We start from the raw sequence: 21,763 nt of genomic DNA, 5'->3' as shown, positions 1-21,763 counted from the left end.
CTACAGTGTAAATGAAACACTTTGTTAGCCAGCAACAAAAGCTATCCAAGAAGAAGTTGTTACTCATGAAAACTTTACGGTGCTTTTGAAGCTATTACAACCCAGTGTTGGTAGAAAAACTGAACTTACTTGACCACATCCACATATTTTCAGTAACAGACACAAACCCTGAGAAAGACAGAGAAAGAACTAAGCCCCATAGCAGCCACTGGAACCTGTCAGCCAGCAAACCCTCTATGAAGGGGCAGGGACTGTACTAACAGCTCTGCTTTCCTTCCTCCTCCTGCTGAAATGACAAATGCCTGACCCACATCTGGGCTACCTGAGAAAGACAAGAGAAAGCCTGACTAACAGCCCTAGGATGGAGGGTACATACAGAACATAAAAGTGTACCTTCACATCTTCCTCTTGTAGATTTAACATTAAAATGCTGTATTAGTTAAATACAAAATAAAATTAATGCTATAAAGCACTGCAAGTCGCATGCATTTTAGTTACCTCTACAGCATTAGTTTTTTTTCCCCTTGTTATTGCTCTAGAATTGGTGAAGTGCCACAAGCATACCATATTCCAGTTCCTAACAGTTTGCAGCTACTCCTACCCTTGCTAGGGAAGCAGAGGAGGGACAGGAAGAGGAAGAAAGCAGAAGGGAGCCTTGCAGTGAGGAATGGTCACTCTGAAGAGAGATTTCAGCAGAGATAGGGCTCATGTGATAGACGTGCTCAAAGCCTGTTGGGGGTGATACCAAGAGCAGAATGTTGAGAGGATGAGGGGAAAGGAAACCCATTCTGTTGTTTTAAGACAAAAAAGAAAAAGGAAGGAGGAGAGATTGATTATATACAAAACTGCTAACAAGCTCCTGGCAGAGATATCTGTCTTTCAGTGTCTCATTCATAAGTCAGCTAACAGTATTTCCTTGCACAGGATTTAGAAGCATTGCACAGCAGGAAGGTTCACCTTTCTCAAAAGGATTTAAAGAAGAATTCGGTACAGGGATAATACTTGAGCCCATCCAGCTCAACTTCACAGCTTTTGTGAGCAAGAACAAATGCACATATGTATCCCTCCCTTATAAATATATTTTACCAGTGGGAGGTCCATGAGGACCTGCATTCCATCTCCTGGTCCCATGTGAGCCACGTGGTTGAAATTCGTTGGGTTAGAAATCATCTTTGACCTTAGCTCAGGGTCTCTAAGCATTTCCCTAAAAAAAAAAGAGTGATTTTTACTCTTAGCATTCCCAGTCTCTGCATGTCATCATGTATATTCAGTTATTTTTTACAAATTTACAAATAAATTCTTACCTCCTTTGCTGTAACCGCTCTTCCTCGGGAACCTTGAATACGAATCTTCTTTTGCTCCTGGTCCGGAGCATTTGCTTCTTGCTGTTGTCAGAGGTTTCTGGTACACTGAGGCCAGCTCCTGCTGTAAGAGCACAAAGAAACTTCACTTACAGAGTACAGGCTGACCTAGACATATTCAACACAAATTTCATCTAGTGCAAAGGTAACATGATGAAAATTAACCAGTTAGAACGAATTCCTCATTTCTCCCCTTGTTCAGGACTCACCTGAGAACTTGTTCTTGAAATATATTAACCTTGGTGGCTCACAGTTAAGGAGGTTCAGTGTGCCATCCATGTTTAATGGTCTGATCTGTTTTGAGGAAGGAGACAGAGAATTACCTCAAGTCTAGCATACACTGTGAAGAAACACCTCATTTGAAAGTAACCCAATTAAGTGCAATACTCAAAGAAAATTACTTACCCTTCGCAGGCCAATAGTCTGGACCCATTCCATAGTGTTCACATCAAACACATCAACACCATACTCGCTATACACTGTTACATATGAAGAATTGCAACCTGCATTGATTGAAAACAAACAGAAAACCCTAATGTCATTTCAGTAGTGCAGAACTGACAAATATTTGAGCAGATTTAAACAGTTATAAGTTTTCCATTATGTGCAAGATATATTTTAAAACACATTTTCAAAGCCCCAGTTTCAAACAGATTTTTTGGTGAGAATAGATTTGCTAATGACAACTACCAGCATTATGGAAATATTTAAATTTGACCCTTTCAGTATTTTTTAAAACTTCACATTGCCATTTCATGAAATTGTAAAATGGCATCTGAAGTTTTCACATGCATACAAATTTGCTAGGTGGTAGGAACTGAGCAGCCAGCTTTGCTATGGATTACTTCAGAAGCACCAAACTAACTATACATCTGCTGAGTGCAGAGGAGATGAGAAAGCCACCATCTGTGAGCTGGGTCATGAACTCATGATGCAGATCTGCTCTCAATTTCCTTCCTCTTTTGCTTACAATTTTCTAGCTTTAGATATTCATGTATGGGTTACTTTCATCAAGTCGACAGAAAAATGTCACAATGCTTAAAGCCCGTAACTCATTTTCTCTTTTCAACTTTTGTTTTTTTTAAGCATAAAAAGCGTCAGCAGACAAGTTTATTTTAGGTCAAATGAAAAGCAGAGATCTCTACAGCTTTGTATCAACATGCTTCTGCTCATGTAAAGACTGTTTCCTGATGTAAAAAGCAGTTACTAGTAACTTAAGGGATTTAACAGAGAGAAGATGCTTCAATAAACAAAATGAAAATAACCCAGTAGGACACTAAACACATCACAGAATCTTCTTAGAAGAACTGAAGTACAGTTGTGGTGCTATTTTTTAAATTCATTAAAAGGATGCCTTGGACAGCTATCATAAAAATGTAACACAAAAGTGATTTATGGTCAAGCATCTATTGCATGTGGTCTTGGCTGGCGTGGATGTTCAAACCAGGAGGGAGAAGGGAGCATCAGGCAGAAACACCATCTGCAGCCAAGGCTGGCACGTGCCAGGCACAGCTGGTGGGCCTGCCCAGGTCTGAAGTGGCTCCCAGAGAGCTGTGTCAGTGCTGCACTGGGCTGGCCCAGGCTCCAGCCTCCAGCCCAGCTGGCTCCAGGGCTTTGCCCCAGGCTGCAGCGGAGCCAAGGACACCCACGCTGGACACCAGCACCAGGCTGGAGCAGGAGCAACCCTGATGGGCCAGCTGGGCTAACAGAGCTGGGCCAGTGCTCCCCCTGCCCTCTCCTGGGGTGAGGGCACTGACTGCCCCAGACACAAATTCTCTGTTTTAGCCCAAAACCTCTCTACAACATGGTGTTTACCACAGCAGAATCACTTCCACTTTGTTGGTCTCTCCTATGAAGACTGGCTGAGAGAACTGGGGCTGTTCTCAGCCTGGAGAAGAGAAGACTCTGGGGAGACCTCACAGCACCTCCCAGTGCCTAAAGGGGCTACAAGGGAGCTGGAGAGGTACTTTTTACAAGGCAATGGAGTGATACAACAGGAGAAATGGCTTTAAATTGAGAGTGGGTTTAGACTAGATATTAGGAAGAAATTCTTTATGCTGAGGGTGGTGAGGTACTGAACAAGTTGCTCACAGAGGGTGTGGAAGAAGCTGCTCCATCCATGCTAGTGTTCAAGGTTGGGTCGGATGGAGCTTTGAGGAAATTGGTTTAAGAGAAGGTGTCCTTGCCCATGGCAGGGGAGTTGGAAGTGGATGATCTTTAAGATCCCTTCCAACCCAAACCATTCTGTAATTTTACAACCTCCTGATGGGGTAGTTAAAAAAACCCACCGTCACTAGTGACAGATACCAGGACTGAGGAGTGAGGACAAGTCTAATGAAAAGGGAAGTAATTCAATTTCCTTTGGCAGCAGAAAATGTTGCTCTTTCTACAAAAACAGCCTGAGGCCAGCACCACTCAGAACTGCACATACAAGAATGTTATAAAATAGTTTACAGTAAGAACACTTCTAATAATAACAGACAAAACCATTAACTAGCAACTCTAGTTTGCTGAAATGCAAAAAACTGTAAAGCTGATTAAGGGAAAGGAAACATTAGTTTTAGCTAATAGTGTTTTAAAGTAAATTTGCCACTACATTGTTTTCTTGGGACTTTGCTTCAGACTTCTGTAGAGAACTAGGTCAGAGTAAAGTAAGCAAACAATTTCAGTTCAAATCAAATACAATTAAACACATTCCTATTAGGGCCTGGCCTGATCCACCTAACTCCTTGCTGTACTACTTAAACAAAAAGCTATTTATTGCCTTCAATCATTCAAAAAATTTTAATTGCTATTTGAGCTTCAAATAGAAATACCAGATTTATCATCACCTGCCTTTGACTACTGAATATTGAAAAATGCTCTGCATGTGCCTCCGTTCTACCAAGCTGATAACCAATGCTCCTGAAACAAGCTGAGTGGTTTAAATATTACCCTCCACCTATACTATTTTTGGATATTGTCCCCCTAAAATTAAAGCCAAAAGGAGAAAAATTTTATCTCTTATTATCTTTATGAACCTTCAGACTTGCACTTACATTTCTTCTTCAACTTTCTACTGTAATTTGAGTACAGTACAGAGAAGACACCCTACAGGCAACTGGACATTTATGCTCTCTAGGTGAACAAAAATCTTTACAGAATTTCATAGACAGGTGACACTGTCCTGCATCCAGGACTACTTTCTCTAAAAATTATTTTGCATTCCACTATTTATTCTTCTATGTCCTATAATAAGGCAGAGCATTTCTTGCAGCATCCAGGAACTCCAAGTCCAAAACTACCCCCAGGAAGAACCACGTGTCTGTTAACTCATCAAAACTTAAACTTGATACTCAAAGACAAACTGAAGCAAAATTGAATACAATGCTGAGTATTTTTTTGACAAGTAAAGCAGCAACAGGGATATGGCAACAGAAAAACATATACATACTACAGGCAACAGGAGTTGCAGGCCACATTAGTTCCTGCATGCGTGACCTTCGACCTTGCGAATCGACGTAAACTCCCATATGGCTGAAGCAAAGCAGGAATTCCTCATTACTGAGCTCCACAGCACAAAGGGCATCAAAAGACTGCTGGGAGAGGAAGATAAGCGAGGGGTCATTAGGATTTACCAGGTTTATAGATTGTCCATCTCCCTGGATGGTCAACAGAGAGAACCCAGACTGGTAGCCAACACAGAGCTTGTCCTTGAACACTGTCATCCACTGTACAATTCCTGGAGCCTGAATTTCACTGAATTTTTTGTGGAAAGGTTTAGTTCTGTGAATTTCATAGCAAAAAACCTGTCGTTTGACAGCCACAAACAAACAAGTAGAAGAACTCTTCTTTAGTGTTCCAGTTGTAATCAATTGGCAGCCTTTAGTTTCTGCAAGCTTAATGTCAAAGTTCCCTTCTGACCCATCCAGAGAGGCCCAGGGGTAAAGGTGGACGTGATGGTTCCGACCACAGATGAGGATGATGATTTTTTCTTTGGGAGCAAGCTCTATCTGGTACACCTTCTTGCAGTCAGCAGCTCGGACTATCACTGCAAAGGAAACAAGAGCTGCCATAAGTTAAACAGGAAAATCACCAGGCCCAGAAACACTGCAGTGCTACATAGTGATGCCTGAAAATTAATCTAAACACAGACATGTACCAGGTGAGGGAGAGCACTTATTACACATGTTTGATTCTCTGTTATTAATTCTCAGAGCAAACAATGAAACAAAGCATTCCTGCAACCCTCTCTATTCATAACAAAAATCTCAACAATGCTTTGTGGGAAAATGCTGTTTAACACGTAGGATAAATAAAGACATTTCTTTATATAATTGTATCTGTACCATCTGTACAGTGAAAGATGCTGCATCTTCAGAAATGGGTCCCACCTCCAGGGAAACATCAGCATCTTCAGTAAATTTTGGAGGAAGACCAAATTAGCAGAAAACAAACACAAGAAGTATAAAATATTTATTTAATCCTGATAAGTGAGGAGACAAAATGCTGTACTGTTGGCAGATCTCTCAGCCAGGTACAAAAGCAGTACAGTAAGGGGGTGTAAAACACACATATGGGGAAAAAATGCTCTTTGTGATGGGGAAAGGATAAGAGGAATGGGCTTAGGCTGCAGGAAGAGAGGCTCAGGACAGGCACCAGGAAAACCCTAGAACAAGGACTAGCCAGGCTACCCATGGGGAGTTTTGCTGTTTGATGCATGTTTTTAAAGCAGGGTTAGAGGCAGCTAAGGGGGTTAGGTACAGTGTGTGCTCTTTGGGGGATCTTGGCTATACAAGAACTTCCAAGAATGAAATGAGTATTTAATGGCGTACAAACAGGAGAGCAATTCTAAACTAGGAAACTTAATAAGCATAAACCAATAAAATTAAACTGTAACTTTCATTTTTCTGCTGGCTGAATGAATTAAAAATATTTGTGAATTGTAGTTTAAAAAAAAAAAAAAAAAGAGAATGCTTCATTGGAAATTCTTTGCCTTTTTTCAGTAACAGTTGAGTAATGTAGCCAAAGTTACCAAATTCTTTAAACTTGGCAATAAGACTTCAGCTGTTTAAATCACAAAGTGCTGTTGTGGTGTACCCTCACCTGCATAAATAGATGAAATGTCTGAAGAAATGCTCTAGGAAATAACTGGCTTTGCCACAGAGAAATAATTTCCTTCTTAGCTCCAACTCCAGCTTATTTGTCAAGAATTAAGCAATATTCTAACCAAAGACCTTTGCTATAAACAGCTGGCAGTTAATTAACACTAAAAATTATAACTGCCATAAAATGAAAAACAGATTACGATTTACAAAAATGCTATTAACACACAGAATGGCCACAGAAAACTCCTGCTAAATATCCCTTAACTTAAAACCAAACCTGATAATTAATTTTCACATTTACATATAACATGGTGATGCAGATAATTGTTCCTTTAGGAAATGACCTTTCAAATTAAATTTACAACTTTCTTTTATGCAAGAAGCTGTACTAGAATTCCTGGAATTATTTGCATCTCAAGTTATGTTTATATCTAACTACTTAAAGAATGGTGACCACTGGAAGTTTACTCAAAGGAATGGCATTCATTACTGCTAGAAAGAATTCCAAATATCTGCTGTCTCCATGTATAAAGCAGTTTCTCCTGGAATTGGGCAATGTCTTATTCTAAACAAGAAGAATTTTCTTGTGACCCAAAACCAGATCCCTGATATAATTTAATTTTGGAAGTCAAGTAAGTCTTTAAAAACTTATATTCACTGCTTTATTTTACATTGAAATGCAAGCTTTAGCATGAGTAAAATCCAACTTTTAAATAGCCACAAACTAAATTACACAGAATAAGGAATTGAGAAAATCACTGACAAGACCAGCACCCCAAGACAAATTTGCTTTGGACACCATTGGTCTTCAAGAGAATGTGAGTGGTTGTCAAATTTCTGGAAGAAACAGATAAGACATGGAGGTTTTAAAGGGAAGTCTACAAACTTTGTGTGTGTTGTGCATGCTCTGAGTGCTGAAGCATTCTGATACCTGCTGTGGGAACACAGCTAAGGTGAGAATGTGTCAGGATATGCCCAGTAACTCATCCCTTTAATTTCAGCCTCTCACCTGAATGTAACGATAATGACCAAATTAGTGCTTATACCTCACATTCACTTTTCCTTCTCATCAATTAACTGAGTGCTTAATACTTACTATACATGAAAGGCTGTTGTGCAACCTATATTACAGCAGCACTAAAAGTTATGGAGCTCATTATTTTGTATGTAATTACTGCATGCATTATGGCCTGACTTACCATCACGGGTCACCTCTATCACATACAGTCCTTCTTCTGAGCCAATTGCAATTCTATCTCGATCTAAGGAGGAAAAAAAGGCCATTAATTCAGCTAAGCTTGGTCTTATCTTTAAAACAGGCTGTTTGTTTTGAACAGCTGAAAAAATTTCTGCACAAACAGATTTTCACCAGCAAATCAATTTTGCTTGAATTCACACAGTCTGTCAAAAGCATGCTAAGTACCATGTTACTAAAACAACCTGCTGAACAACTCAACGGTATTATTTACTCCAAGTGGATGAAGAAACCTGAATATCAATGCAAGATTAGCATTTTTTGCCCATTATTAAATTCCTATCAAGGAATTCAGCTGAGGAATTTATTTCAAGATGTCAGTGCTCTCATTATAAAAGCCCATCTAAAAGTTCCAACCACCTTCATACACTGATAAAAGTTAAATCAAACATACCTACAATAGCAGCAGCTAAACTTGCTTTAATAAGAGGCAGTGTACTGTCATAGGCTTCTTGTGGAATATGCACAACCTGGTTCCTCAGCCTGTTTTTGTGCAGGATAGACTGCAACCCTTCTAGGATTCCAACCCACTTTCTCTTTTCATTCTCATTTTCCGTCAGGATCAGTAGAGAACAAGACTTTGAAGGCAAACCTAAGAGAGAAGCTGTCACCTTAAAACAGACAGAGACAGTGAAATTAGTTAGAGTAATAAAAGCCCTTTTTATCACACAGAACTGTGAAAATAAACTACACTTTCTCATGCAATGGAATCATGTACCCAAGAAACACATACAACACCGCTAATACTGCCACAGTGCTTCAAGAAAACAACCAAAACACAACCACTGCACAAGCCACAGTGGCTTTGTTTAAAAGTATTCAGCCTTGCTTAAATAGTCTGAATCCTAACATATGGGCAGGGAATGCTACAATGATCAATACATGGCAGTAAAAGGCTCCTTCCTGCTCTGAACCCTTGTTTGTCCTGATCCCACCCACCTATAATTTACTGAGAGTGACACACATGCTTTGTGAACCAGATGCATTTAAACCCAAAGGCATTGCTATCATCAGTTCTGAATTTGTTATCTAATTTTCCAAATATTTGTCCAGGGGAAGAGCACATCATATCTGCATTCAAAGCTCTGGAGGAAAGCAATATTTGAGACTGAAGAACTGCATGCTCCCATGTCCCTGTGTTAAAAGAAAATCACTATGGCTTTACTTAATTTTCAGTTAAATCATCCCATAGATCTCAAAGCAGAATGTGCTCTACATAGAAAAACTATCCAGGAACTCCTGTTGCCTGAAGAATGCATACAGTAATTCTTAATATTTTGGGGTTTTGTACTGCATGAAGAGACTGAAGGGTTTATGGTATCATAGGAACTATACTTTCAGCCACAGACAAACAGGCCAACAGCCAGGATCAGCCCTCAGCACAGACTCTGAGTAACAACAGTTGAACAGAAAAAAAGCAACAAAAGGTGTAAAAGTGCAAATCAGAAGACTGTTAACATGGAATATCAGTTTTTCAGCCTACATGCTGTTATAAGAAAATCACTGTAAAGATGGATGTTGTGGTAATGCAACACACACACTTCCTGGAATGAATGAAACAGTAACACTCATCTTAAAGATAAAATCAATCTGAAAGTAAACTTGGGACAACAGGATGTCAAAGACAGAAGTTGAGAAGTAATATGAAAGTGGAGGTGAAGGGAGTTAGGGAAAGAGCTGAGTAGCTGATCGTAGCTCTAACTATTCTGCATTAAGGTTTGTTCCTGTCTAAACTGTTACTAAGCATTAATATTTTAAAGACAGATGGAGGCATAATGGATAATGTTTAGAAAACAAAACAAAACCAGATTCCAGCAATGGTTTTCTGTTTGAAGTACCACCATGTATTACTCCTCAATCTTTTGAAGCTGGCAACTTATATATAGTCAAATGCAAGGAAAACAAGTGAGCAGTTGGTCATAATATATATTGCATTATTCATCATATAAAAATCCATTATTTGCTATGAAACTCAAGGCTTCTTAACTTGGACTGCTAAGCTGTGGGAGCACTCCACTACAGCCAACTCCTACACTATTAATAGAAATGTGAATCAATGGCAGAATTTAAGACAGTGGTGTCTGAATGTCAGCATGGCCTAACACCCAGCTTTAAAAACTGGTTACCAAGGAGAAATGTTTGAATCTGAGACAAATTCTTACTCTTCTTGAATTCATGGGGAGTCAGAGGTGGGAACATGTGTTTGGCAGCATTCTATTTGTAGAACAGAATTTGCTGGGTATTGTTTTCTTTTGGTAGAATATCCAGAAGAAATGAAAATCTGTCTTTCATAGGCTACCAATATCACCATGTGTTATGTGCAATGGCACATACAAAAGAAGGACCACATTTTTACACAGATGATGTGAATTAACAGTTCAAACTGTTCTGTACAAGCTACTCTATGTGACTGTGTCAGCAAGATGCAGATCTAGAACTACATAACATTGAGATGAGAGTCTCCCAATCAGGTTTAGTGGTTTCCAGTTTTAGAAATCCTGCTTTTAAAGGAGGACACAGAACGAGAAAAGAGGTGTAACTCTGCAGGTTCTCTGGTCCCCTACCTAAATGGATATATTCACACATCAAGCTTCCAGTTAATTCATCACATCTCTTTAGCAGGGGATAATCTGATCAAACCATGGAGATATTTGGTCATGTATATCCACACATGTATTTTTACAGAGGGATATTTGACAAAAATGATTTTTATTATTTAGATACCCTTTCAGTTAAAAACTGCAGGCAGAAATTACAGCAACAAGTCAGGCAGGCTGAACTGTATGGATGCCTTGTTCTTAAATGAATGAACCATCATTCTGCACAGCATATTTTCTCTCCTCAGATGTCCTTCCCTACAGTATTCTATGTTTGCTAATTTAAGAAGAGAGCAGGCAGATGGGAACTAAAAAACCCAAAAACCAAAATACAAACAAGAAGAAACTTAAGGTAAAGGTAGTGGTAAACCAAAGTATGAAAATTCACTGCAGAAAATATTTTTACAAAAAAAGCAGAAAAGCAGAGACACAGAGGCAGGCAAGTAGCAAAGACAATTCCCAAGTAAAATCCTGAAGGACCAAATGATAGGGACTGCAACTGACTGACAGCTCTTTGCTTTCCATGTTTTCCTGACTTGATTCTAAATGGGTGAAGATCAGAGATGCTGAAAACAATGAGTTTCTGCATTCAAATGTAAGGGACTATAGATACTGGCTACTAATGTATTCTTTTCTAAATTTTAGAACTCCAGATTTAATATGATTCACACAAAACATAGAAATTAAGTTCCTGTTGTTAAAAACTAAATACAGCATTCAGATAGAACATATACTAAAGGGGATATTAAAGCTCAGTTCATTATTTTCTCTTATTTTATTTTTTTCTCCTATACTTAAATATGAAATTAAGGGAACTAGATCAGTTTCAGAATATTCTGTTACAGCACTGGTTCCTAAAGCAAGAAAAAACAGAATCTGGTAATACCAATGGAAAAAGAGAGAAAATATACTGAATTATACTCAAGAAAATAAAAAAAGTGACAAACTTTATATACAATGAAGCAGCTAAAGAAGGAGAACTTTGTTGTCACATTCATATTTTCTGAAAAATCCCTTTGCCCAGGATTTTTCTCCTGGGAAGCTGAGAAGCCTCAGAGAAAATGAAAACAACAATTATCTCATTTGTTTCTCCCCTGTTTTGCTTATGTGGAATGTGTTTGAAGATTGTTTATCCAACAGGTGATTGTTTCTTTGGTTTCTGGTGTGAGTGTTTTCACTCATTGGCCAATCAGTGCCAAGCTGTGTCGGGACTCTGGAGAGAGTCTGGAGAGAGTTTTCATTATTATCTTTTCAGCATTGTGTAAGTATCCTTTCTCTATTCTTTAGTACAGTTTAGTATAGTATTCTTTAATATAACATAGCATCTTAAAATAATAAATTAGCATCTTAAATAATAAATTATAATAAATTTTATTATTTATTATAATAAATAATAAAAACATGGAGTCAGATTCACCATTCCTTCCTGCCACGGGGGTCCCCCAAATAAAACACTTTGTTCTTTACAGTTCAGTTCTAAGAGGAGCACCATATTGTTCTTGTACATATGTCAGCAGCCCTTGTAAATTCTTATACTTCTACATAACCTAATCAATGTTAGATCTGGACAGCATTTGCCACTATCAAAACAAACCAGTGGTATTGAACAGGTATTTTCTGTAGGAGTCAGTGCACAGCCATACCCTGAATATACACGGGATGTCTTTCCGGGTTGCGTGTATTACATCTGATGCTAGGACAGAGCTCACACAAAAATCTTCATCTCTAGTGAGAAAAGAGAACAAGAGCATCACACACAAGCACACACACAGATTATTCAACAAAATCTAGCTGGTATCACCACTGTTTCAATAGGCTGCAATCTCCTAACACCGCACAGAGGTCACAACTGCTTTGTTATGCTCTAACCATCCTTGACCCAAACAGCTCCCAAGCCTCAGTTATGTCTCTACAGCATCTGGTACGTGTACCTCAGTCCACCTGAAGCTAAGCAGGGTGGCTTTGTGTAGTTTTGGTGTCCCAACCACACCTATTCTACAATTAGAAGCAAGAATATTGCTCTTCCAGCCCAGCAGACACATTAGAAATGAATAATTCATACCTCAATGTGTAGCAAGAGAGGGGCCTTTGGAAAAAAAGAAAAATCACATAAAAAGCTCTTGGCAACATAATTATAGTTTGTGGGTTTCAAATAAGGGTTTTCAAAACAGCTAGATTTTATTCTCTATTACAGTAAAATAAACAGACATCAGAACAACTTTTGCATTTTAGAGTGCTCCACCCCAGAGGGCTTGTCTGCACTAGCCTTTTCAAACTGAATTTGACCAAGTTGATCACCATAATTGCCAATTTTAGTGCAAAGATGACACTAATGTCTGAAACTTGCCCATGCTAGAATTCATAGCTGTGGTGGTTAACATCTATTAAAAACATCTGAGAACCCTCAGATGACAGCCTCAAAGGGGCAGCTACAACAAGTAGATAAAGCATGGCACAGTTGGTATATGGTATCTGGCTGAGTTGCTTCAAGCAATGTACTGATGGGAATGCTGCTATTTGCAATACTTCCACGTTCCTGCTCCCACTGCCAGCATGTCAGAGAGCTGACACTGACAGCTCCCAGCACAGCCCTACTGCTGTAACCCCACCATACTGCTGTCTGGAAGAAATAGAAATCAACGTGCTTGTGAATGCAAACTTTATATTCAACACAGGTACAAAGGTGATGTAACATTAAAAGGTATTATACTTTCTTAATATTTCCAAAAATTGAAATAAAAGAACTTCCTTGGTTACTCTGATCAACTTAAGTCTCAAATAATTGGCAGACAGTGTTCACTGGTTCAGATGGTTCCCCTTGAAGTAATAACTCCTGTTAAAAGGCAGGGTCAGAGCCATTTGCAGTGGAAATTAGTTGATGCTTTTCTGCAGACTACTTCAATTTTTCTAACATTCCTGAATACTTATTGGCTATGGGATGATCTGTGACTCAATGTTGAGGTCAGAGTGCATGGGAAAAGCAATCTACCAATATACACTTGCTTTTTACAGGTGCAAATGGAATTCTAGGAAGAAGCATGCCAATACTGTGAATACTGGTGACTGCACTGTGAGTGACTGCAAAGTCACTTAAGTAATTTCTTGTTGAGCCAACTTGATCAGCCTAAACTCAGCTGCAGTTTAGGTACACAATACACGAATCTTCTTAGGCCACAGCTCTCAAAATCTTCTAATTTCTTGTGTACTAGGAATAAACACTCCTGTTAAGGAAACAGTAGAGAGGATTTCTACTCTGCTGTAACAATACAAACCTGAGATCCAAGACTTGACTTGCCACAACTCCAGGCTGGGTGGATTTTCCTTCAGGCACATCATATAAGAACAGTTTACAGTCACAGACAACTGCATAAGCCCTCTGCCACCCTTTCTTAACTCCTGTGGGCTTTGGGACCTGCAGGTAAATAACTGATTGCTTATTATGTGTAAACACATGCAGAAGACACAGAAAGCAGGACGTTCAGAAAAGCTTATACTTAGATCAATGGAATTAGAACACATTCTACTTGTCCTTCAAAACAGGATAAAAAATACCAAGCAATCAAGCAATCATTTTTCCTCTTTTAAGTTCAACCATCCCTTTTTACAGCTTAAAAATATATGAAGACTTGTATAAAGATATGAAGTTTGGATATTCCACCAATGCCGAAATGGTGGGACAGTTTAACTTTTTTTTTATGCTTACATTAAAAATGACAGAAATTCTTTCTTAAACCATTCCTTTTTTTCCCCCCTGCTGCTTATGAACATTGTAGCTACTAATCTACTGACCTTCAGCTCTTGCAGTAAAACCTAGCGTTTCTCCCACATCTAAAGCAATGGAGGTTAAATAAGTTACACAGATGGCACACAAAGCCTTAAGGCTTTAGCAATATTTAGGAGATGTGTTTAAACATAGAGGTTCCAAGCTGTAGAGCTGTAAGTGAAGTTAAGTATCCTTCTCTTGTCCAAGAAGAAAGGACTGTTACCTTGACATAACCTTTGTAGGCTGTTCCTATTCCTCTTTGCACATCTACTCCAAGAGGCCTTTTGGCTTGCTCGGCGGGTATAGGGCAGACCTGAGGTGCACTATCCTTGCAGGAAACATGGCATGCAAATGAACACACTAAGTACAAAAGAGAAAATTCACAGTGAAATGTGTGTATGAGTCAATCATAACAGGTGATTAAAATAGTCTACGCTCAGCAAATTAATTAATCGCACTGAAACTGGCAGTCAAATATTGCAATAGCTCACTATGCTGAAGAAGTGAACACACCTAGATATTGTATGAGACTCTCCAAAGTGCTTTCACTTCCTCTTTTTAGCCTATTATATTCACAAAGGGCAGGAACTGAGTCAACATTTAAAGGAAAATGAGGTGGGCAGCCTTGCTGGTGTTAAGCACCAACTAATCCAGTTACAGAAGAGAAACAGTATTAATAAAGAAGGAATAAAAATTAGGGTAGTGCTAATAGGTGTTTAATTTGATCCAAGTACGCAAGAACACTGCAAAGACAAATTAAACTAAACTGACCAAAACCAGAAAGGGTTAAAATATTAAACACAAGCTATAGACATAAATAAAGCATAAATAAAGTAGAAACCAGGGACAAGGACTGAAATACTGTATGATGAAAGAGCCATATATGCCTATTGCCCAGAGTTCCAGTAAGTTCAAATAGGGAGCATTGAATGCTTTCTTACCATTTGCACCACTTTGTGCTGCACCAGCAAGGGACAAAGGTCTCTAGGTCTTGTCTACAGAGCACTTCACACAGAAGTACACAGAAAAACCTCATAAAGACTAAAAGAACTGTAGAATGAGTTCATGTGTTATATCATCTGACCCACAGCTTAGGGGTGAGATCCTTGCACTGAGATTTTGCTTTGTTTGTCCCAGCTACCCTGCTTCTACCAGGAGGCTTGGGAAGGCAGGAAGAGAGGGGCACGAACACTCTGAGCTGTCCTGTGCTTCCTCCTAACCATATTCTCAGAAGTGGGAATCTGGCAGATATCCTAGGTACATCTTGTTCTGTAATTATGAAGTTTCAAAGGATTCCAAAAAACCTGGAAACAGCCTGCTCCTCCTCATGATGCCTGAGGGAGGAGACAGCAGAGGGGGCAGCCCAGATCAGGTTGCCTGGCTTGTTCTTTGAGCTACTGTCTGCTCCCAGCAGGGCAGGGGATACCAAACAGTCATACCCACAAAGAACTGTAGGTGCTCCTCAAGATCAGGTAAGAAATTCAGCTCTTTCAGGAGGCAGCATGATTATCTGGGACTGTGGATATCAAGGTACACCAGTTACAGAATAGGGAAAATCCACAGGATAGAGTAAATTCCAGTCTTCTGTAAGTGTAGCTGTATCCACAGTCTCCAGGATTAGAAAGAGGAGGAATTGGGAAATGCAAGTGATTGAGAGGGGAACATTTGGCAAAGTTTTGTTCTACTGGAATCATCTCTATTTTTATATCAATGTGATTTTAGTTTTTTCTGTAGCAATCAAGAACTGCTGTAGATTAGGCAAAAAGGAAAACTAAAGATGCAGAGCTTAATCAAAATACACAAGACAAAAGAAGAGTGAAGCTCCTAGCTGCACTAAAGGAAAAAGACAGTTTCAAGCTTGCAAGAAGAGATGCAAAACAAGAGCTCAGAACTGTCAGCAACAGGAGACAAAAGGCAGCCCCAGGGCAAGTGCTGGCAGAGTGATAGGCTCTCCTGGGGAAGAGCTGCCACCAGAAGATCTGCCAGGAAAAAAGCCCTGAAGGGCAGATGAGACAATCTACATGCGATACTGAGGGTGTCAGTGGAGAGGCTGCCACTAGCAAGAACTAAGCTGGGCACAGAAATAAAGTTATTTATACTGTAGTATGTATACTACATGGATTTATGGCCTATTTAACTGAGTTCATGTGTCTAATCAATATACAGAAAGTATTTTCAAATGAAAATACCTCCATATACTTGAACATGGAATTCAGTAGTGATGCATGCATCAGAGAAAGCATTTTAAATAAAACTAATGGACAGCAAGACAGGCTACAAGCCAAATAATAGAGCAAACAGTCCTCCTAACATATAGGGTTTATGACCAGAATAGCATAGACATAATCAGATTTATGTCACCAGATAATTACTGCAGTTTTCTCTAGTACAACAAAAGAAACCAGACCTGTCTTCCCTACTCTCTCCCCTGCACTAATGGTAATAGAATTAATTAATATTATACAATATGCAAGGAAACCACACTTCATCATACATCATCATTCTTCTAAAGAGACTTCAGGAATATGCTGTGATGCAACGGAAAGGAAAATCATCCAGTGGCAGCCACCCCTCTCTTTCATTCCCTCCCCAAAGAAATGGTTGTCTTAAAATACATTGGGATGCTTTTGTGAGGGGCTTGCTGAAAATTTACAGAAAGTTTCACCAACTCACCGTCACAGGCATAACCTTGTCGAACTAATCCCACCATGAGAGAAGTGCAATGACTACACTGAGTGGGGCTGGTGAACGACTTGATATTGAGCTGGTGAGCTTTAGGCTGAAAGATACATTCAGGATAAAAAATAACTTCATTTTCTGGACTTGAGTAATGCAAGCACCTCCCTCCACCACCCTCCAGTGTATCGGTGTGTACATTATGAAGCCTAGGCTTTTTTTATGTAAGTACATCTTGTAGCAGGTGCTGCAGGACAACAGTAACAGTTTTATTTCCAACTCCAAAAGACAGTCAGACCCAAAACTACAACCATGTTTTGTCATCCCCTCCAACAAAACAAAACCCACTGATGTACATGTGGAAGCATTTGATTAAAAACACAGACCTAACAAAAACACAAACATGACAAACCCAAACAGGACAAGAAAACACAGAGGGCTCATTTATAAATGATATTTTTTTTTCCTTTTTTCTTTAGAATAAGGTTAGCACAGTCCCCCTACCTTTGGTACAGCTAGAGAAATGGACTGAATGGTGGGGGAAGGAGCAGCAGGCATCCTCTGAAGCCGAATTGGTTCCTGAATCACAAGAAACTGTAATTGAGCAAAATAAGGCTGCAAGAATTTGTTTTAAGATTGGGGCGGCAAAGCTTATTGTTCTGATTTTTTTTTCCTTTTTTGAAAATTATCAAAAATTTAATCATTGTAAACATTGCCATTCTGATTTAATAGAAACAGATTGTGTTTTAAAGCACTCACAGGAAAGCCTGCACACTAACAAACAAGCAGCAATACAGAAAACATGGAAATGAGGTACATCAACATACACAAAGCCAGCAAAAAGGTTTCATTTGCAACTGTCCTCAAAGCAGGTGCAATTAACACTGAGACATTGCAAATATGCAGCATTCAATCCTGCTTCTTCATAATGAATGCTGCAGTATGTATTTATCATGAACAAGACAGAGAGACTTTGTGGTGAATTACTCTTCAGGGTAAAATAACGGGTCTCTTACTTCTTGTTGCTGCTCTGCAGTTACAACTGAAGTAGATGGTGAAACCTCTGACTTGGGACCCTGCATTTCCTGCTCACTAATAGAGCTGGTCTGCAAAAGGACAGCAAACATGTTAGATTAGATACCACATATCTGATGAAGTGTCCTTGTGTCAACAAAATGGAAACAAGACCCGGTGCTGATTTCTATATGAAGTACACATACATTTAACATCCACTCTGAAAAAAGATCTTTCCTCAAAACAAACCCTGACACCCGATGGAAAAGCTGGAAGTACTGAAATGCAAAATCTCATAGTAGACAGCATAAATGCTCTAACAGCTGCATTCTCCCAGCAAGGCTGTGTCTAATCTCTTGCTTGCAGGTATGGAATGATGTTTGAGTAGCTTGGCAATCATCCCTAAAATAGCTGATTTCTCATGGTAGCTTACTACACTAGGATTTTTCTAATATACAGAAGCCAGCAAGTCTGCCACAAGAAAAAAATCTTAAAGTAGTAAAACTCAATCTTTTAAAAAATTGTTTAAGAATGATTGGCCTCTGTCATTAAAAGAATCATGTCTAATTAATCACAGTGTCTTATATTTCACTAACATTTAAAGCTAGCATCCATTACAAGCTATCTATTAATTTCACACTTAAATTAGCAACTACTAATTGCCAGCACAAGGGGGAAGTATGCTACAATTGCAGAGCTAAAGCAGCTGGGTGTGGAAGTAGGATTCTGTATTACTGTACTTTCAGGACATCATGAAAACTGTGATTAACAAACATGAGATTAGACTTCACATCAATGATGTAATTAGCACTAAAGGCAACAAGTAATGAATCACTCACTTCCCAGCCAGTTTAGACAGGAAGACATCTCCAGTTAGCTCACTCAATTTGTTCAGATACTTGTTATTTTTGTTTTGTTCCAAATTGATTGGAAGGGCTGGGCCATTTAAGATCAAATTGCATGATTATGTAATATGAATAATTTCAAAATACTGTGTGATTCAGCTTTAGCTATATAGTCAAACTATAAAACAGTAAGCCTCAAAGAGGTTTAGTGGATTAAGTTACAGAGAAATTAAGGAAGCAAAATATCTAGTTTTAGAGGGCCATTCTTACTAAGACAGGTCACAACAAAATAAGGACACAAAACTACTAGCAAAAACTTACTTCTTCCCAAAAGGCTAGCAGAGAAGATGTAGACGAAGAAGAAACAGAATCCTTTGTTGTAACAGATATGAGGGATAAAAACGATTGCTTATCACCCACAGGAAAACTTCAGATAGAATATTAGTTGACTAGCTAAATAAAATTTTATATGGCCAATGAAACTCATTCAAACTAAATTAACCCCAAAGCAGATGATACAAAATATCTTTATAAGTACATGTGAAAAAAAAAAAAGTTAATGTAAGTTATTAAGCACGGTATCAGCAATTTTAATGTAATTCATCAGAAAATGCCACCTGCATTTCCATTGAGAATATGTATTTATTTCAGGATCCATCAAATGGAACCTTATTTAGTTATGGGCTTGATATTTTACATGTTTCTGTTTTACATCTATCTGGTCCTTTTTAAAACAATGTTTTAAAATATCAAGGTCAGTAGGTAAAGCTAGTACTGAGAAAGTAGCATGAATCATGCTTCTCTCTCTTCCCTCCTTGCCACCCATAGAGCACATCCTCCTGCTTCAACAGAAAGGCAGCATAGATATTTTGTGACTGGGAACAGCAAATATACAAACTGTATGAAAATATCACAGCATGTCCAAAGGCTTTTTTCTTTTTAGCAACAGTGACAATAAAAAAAAAAAAAAGAAAAAGAAAAAAGAGAGAGTAGACATCTCAGATAGAAAATCTAACCAGACTGATGAGGTTTTAACCTGAGCCCCTTTAACTCCACTTCATCAACAGACTGTTTCAGTTCAAGCCCTTGGTTTTATCCTAAACTGTCTATGCTTTGCAAAACAAAATTTAAAAAAAAACCCAGAAAAATCTTCAAGGATCAAGAGTTCATGAAGTAAGGAAATGTGATTCAATGTTGCATTTAACAGCTGCTTCCTGGGGGAATGCACAAATCATTTAAAGTGAAACGCCTACTTGGAGCTGTGATTTGAATGATTTGTTTTCTAAGGATCACAGGGTGTGTCATGATAAAATTATTATACCAACATCTGTGGGTCCTCTGATTCTCTTCCCAGCTCCTTCTCCTCTAACCACTCCATTAAGATCTGGAGCCAACAATTTTACAGATCTGTTTAAGCACTCCTTGAACTGTGTGAAAACTTTTCCTTGTAATAATCAGCATCTTCCAACTGCAAAGCACTTAATTCCTTATTTGTAACAGGGTGTGCCAGCATTTCCAAAAAAACTCTGAATATATTTCATCTAGCAAATGTTTGAGATTAACCTAAACAAAGACGCTAGAATGAGAAATAATTAAAGTGAACTTCTGAGAATATTTCCCAGAGGTGCCAGCTTCTCTACAAAATGCCAAGCAAACTGAGAACTACTGGGCATCCAATTCTGTGCCACGCTGATTTGGCTAATATGCAAGATACCAATCTGCCATACAGTGCCTAAGAGATATTTTTACATATTAAAAATATAATTCTGTTATCTCGTTTTGTAGTTATTTTATGCAATAACTCACTCTGAAAGTCAAATCACGTGCAAGAGGAGAGGTGTTGAAATAGTCAAAAATGGAATCTTGAAAGTCTGGAAGTTTGAGACCTAAAACCAAAAGCAGAACAGGCTTAGCTAAAAGGCAACATCACAGGTTGTGTTAGAACTCTGTTAGAACACAGTAAATTTAATTACCTGAATCTGTTCTGTATTTTTCTTCCAGTTTTTTCTTCAAACCTTCCACCTCTTCCAACAGTTCTCTATTTTTTGCTTCTGATTCCTTTAATTTACTAAAGTAAAAAAATATGATCAAAATGTAATCTGAAATGTCTCAAAGGCAGGAATGCCAGTACACAAGGTTGTTAATTTCTGGTCCTACATCTCAGACTTTCAGAAAAAGCCTTTTTGTTTGTTTGTTATTTTTGGGGGGTTATGTTGGGGTTTTTTGAGGGGCATTGGGGTTTTTTAAGTGATTTTTTTTTAAGGATGATTAATTTTACTTTTCCCCTGAACAGACACCTCATTACTTGACTAGATATTTAAAACTTAAGACGTCAGCTATCCCTGCAAGTATCTGCCAAACAAAATTATTCTAAGAGTACTTTTAATTCCCAAGAACATGTCTAACTCTCCAGTTAGTCAAAGAAATGGTAGTGAATTTGTTTTGAATTTGCTCTTACACCTTTTTTCTTTCTCAGATGCCCAAGATTTTAACTTATTAGAGCAGTCAAGTGTTTACTTGAAGGAATTTTTACAGTCCTCATTTGACTATGTAATAAATATACATATTCTATAGAATGGGATCCTTCTGACAGAGTCCAATATCCAGGCACAAGGAGCCTTTTTAAGGAAGTTGCTGCTATTCTAATCAGCAGTTTAGATCAGCACATTAATCCCCAAACAGAACCAAAACCCTCATTACCTTTCCAAAGATATGTTTGCATCTTTAACTTTCCGTAGCTCCTCTTGAACCAGTTGTTTGGCACGAATTTCTGCATCAAGGGCTGACTGTAACTCCAGCCTTGCTGACATGTCCAGCTTCTGACTGCGGCGCACCTTCCAAAGGGGATCCTGTTGCAGTAAATTACTGAGTATTACTACAACTGTCTAAGGATATTTCTGTTCTTCCCAAAGACATAAATTAGCTTTCACACTGGTTCAGAGAATGCTCTTTTAATGCTCTTTTTATGGACAGCCTACCTGCTGCATGAAAATTAGTCAATAGTCAGTGTTCATGACACAAAAATGAAGTAATGAGCAATTTTATTATTGGTTACACCATTAACACAATATGGTGGAAACCAAAATGCTGGATCACTGAGCATGGAAGTCAAACAGAAGCCACTGGAAATGACTAGTTTTCACTGTCCAATCTAGAACTGAGTGC

At 38.6% G+C, this 21,763-nt stretch overlaps 1 protein-coding gene across 11 annotated transcripts in view; it reads right to left on the bottom strand.

Annotated features, from left to right (window-relative positions):
* Nucleotides 1-21,763, bottom strand: part of CDC42BPB (CDC42 binding protein kinase beta) — a 91,345-nt gene that overhangs the window by 3,980 nt on the left and 65,602 nt on the right. Inside the window, exons 19-36 of one of the 11 annotated variants that reach the window (XM_071426392.1) lie at nucleotides 21,299-21,447; nucleotides 20,572-20,666; nucleotides 20,405-20,484; nucleotides 18,920-18,970; nucleotides 17,756-17,845; nucleotides 17,244-17,318; nucleotides 16,737-16,842; nucleotides 14,287-14,423; nucleotides 13,573-13,712; nucleotides 11,944-12,025; nucleotides 8,098-8,314; nucleotides 7,648-7,710; nucleotides 4,795-5,391; nucleotides 1,767-1,864; nucleotides 1,571-1,655; nucleotides 1,305-1,422; nucleotides 1,087-1,204; nucleotides 130-168 (exon numbers count right to left, since the gene is read on the bottom strand). In XM_071426392.1, the coding sequence (XP_071282493.1) occupies nucleotides 130-168; nucleotides 1,087-1,204; nucleotides 1,305-1,422; nucleotides 1,571-1,655; nucleotides 1,767-1,864; nucleotides 4,795-5,391; nucleotides 7,648-7,710; nucleotides 8,098-8,314; nucleotides 11,944-12,025; nucleotides 13,573-13,712; nucleotides 14,287-14,423; nucleotides 16,737-16,842; nucleotides 17,244-17,318; nucleotides 17,756-17,845; nucleotides 18,920-18,970; nucleotides 20,405-20,484; nucleotides 20,572-20,666; nucleotides 21,299-21,447 (2,340 nt within the window). Of the gene's footprint in view, nucleotides 1-129; nucleotides 169-1,086; nucleotides 1,205-1,304; nucleotides 1,426-1,570; nucleotides 1,656-1,766; nucleotides 1,865-4,794; nucleotides 5,392-7,647; nucleotides 7,711-8,097; nucleotides 8,315-11,943; nucleotides 12,026-13,572; nucleotides 13,713-14,286; nucleotides 14,424-16,736; nucleotides 16,843-17,243; nucleotides 17,319-17,755; nucleotides 17,846-18,919; nucleotides 18,971-20,404; nucleotides 20,485-20,571; nucleotides 20,667-21,298; nucleotides 21,448-21,763 lie in introns of those variants that run through there. The other 10 variants (XM_071426391.1, XM_071426394.1, XM_071426397.1 and 7 more) reach the window with 10 other exon arrangements.

Source organism: Agelaius tricolor, unplaced genomic scaffold (assembly GCF_023055355.1).
Source record: "Agelaius tricolor isolate 1412-34295 unplaced genomic scaffold, bAgeTri1.0.p SCAF_5, whole genome shotgun sequence".
Taxonomy (NCBI): Eukaryota; Metazoa; Chordata; class Aves; order Passeriformes; family Icteridae; genus Agelaius; species Agelaius tricolor.
Note: the sequence above shows the minus strand (reverse complement) of the source record. Positions and strands in the feature narration are given on the sequence as shown.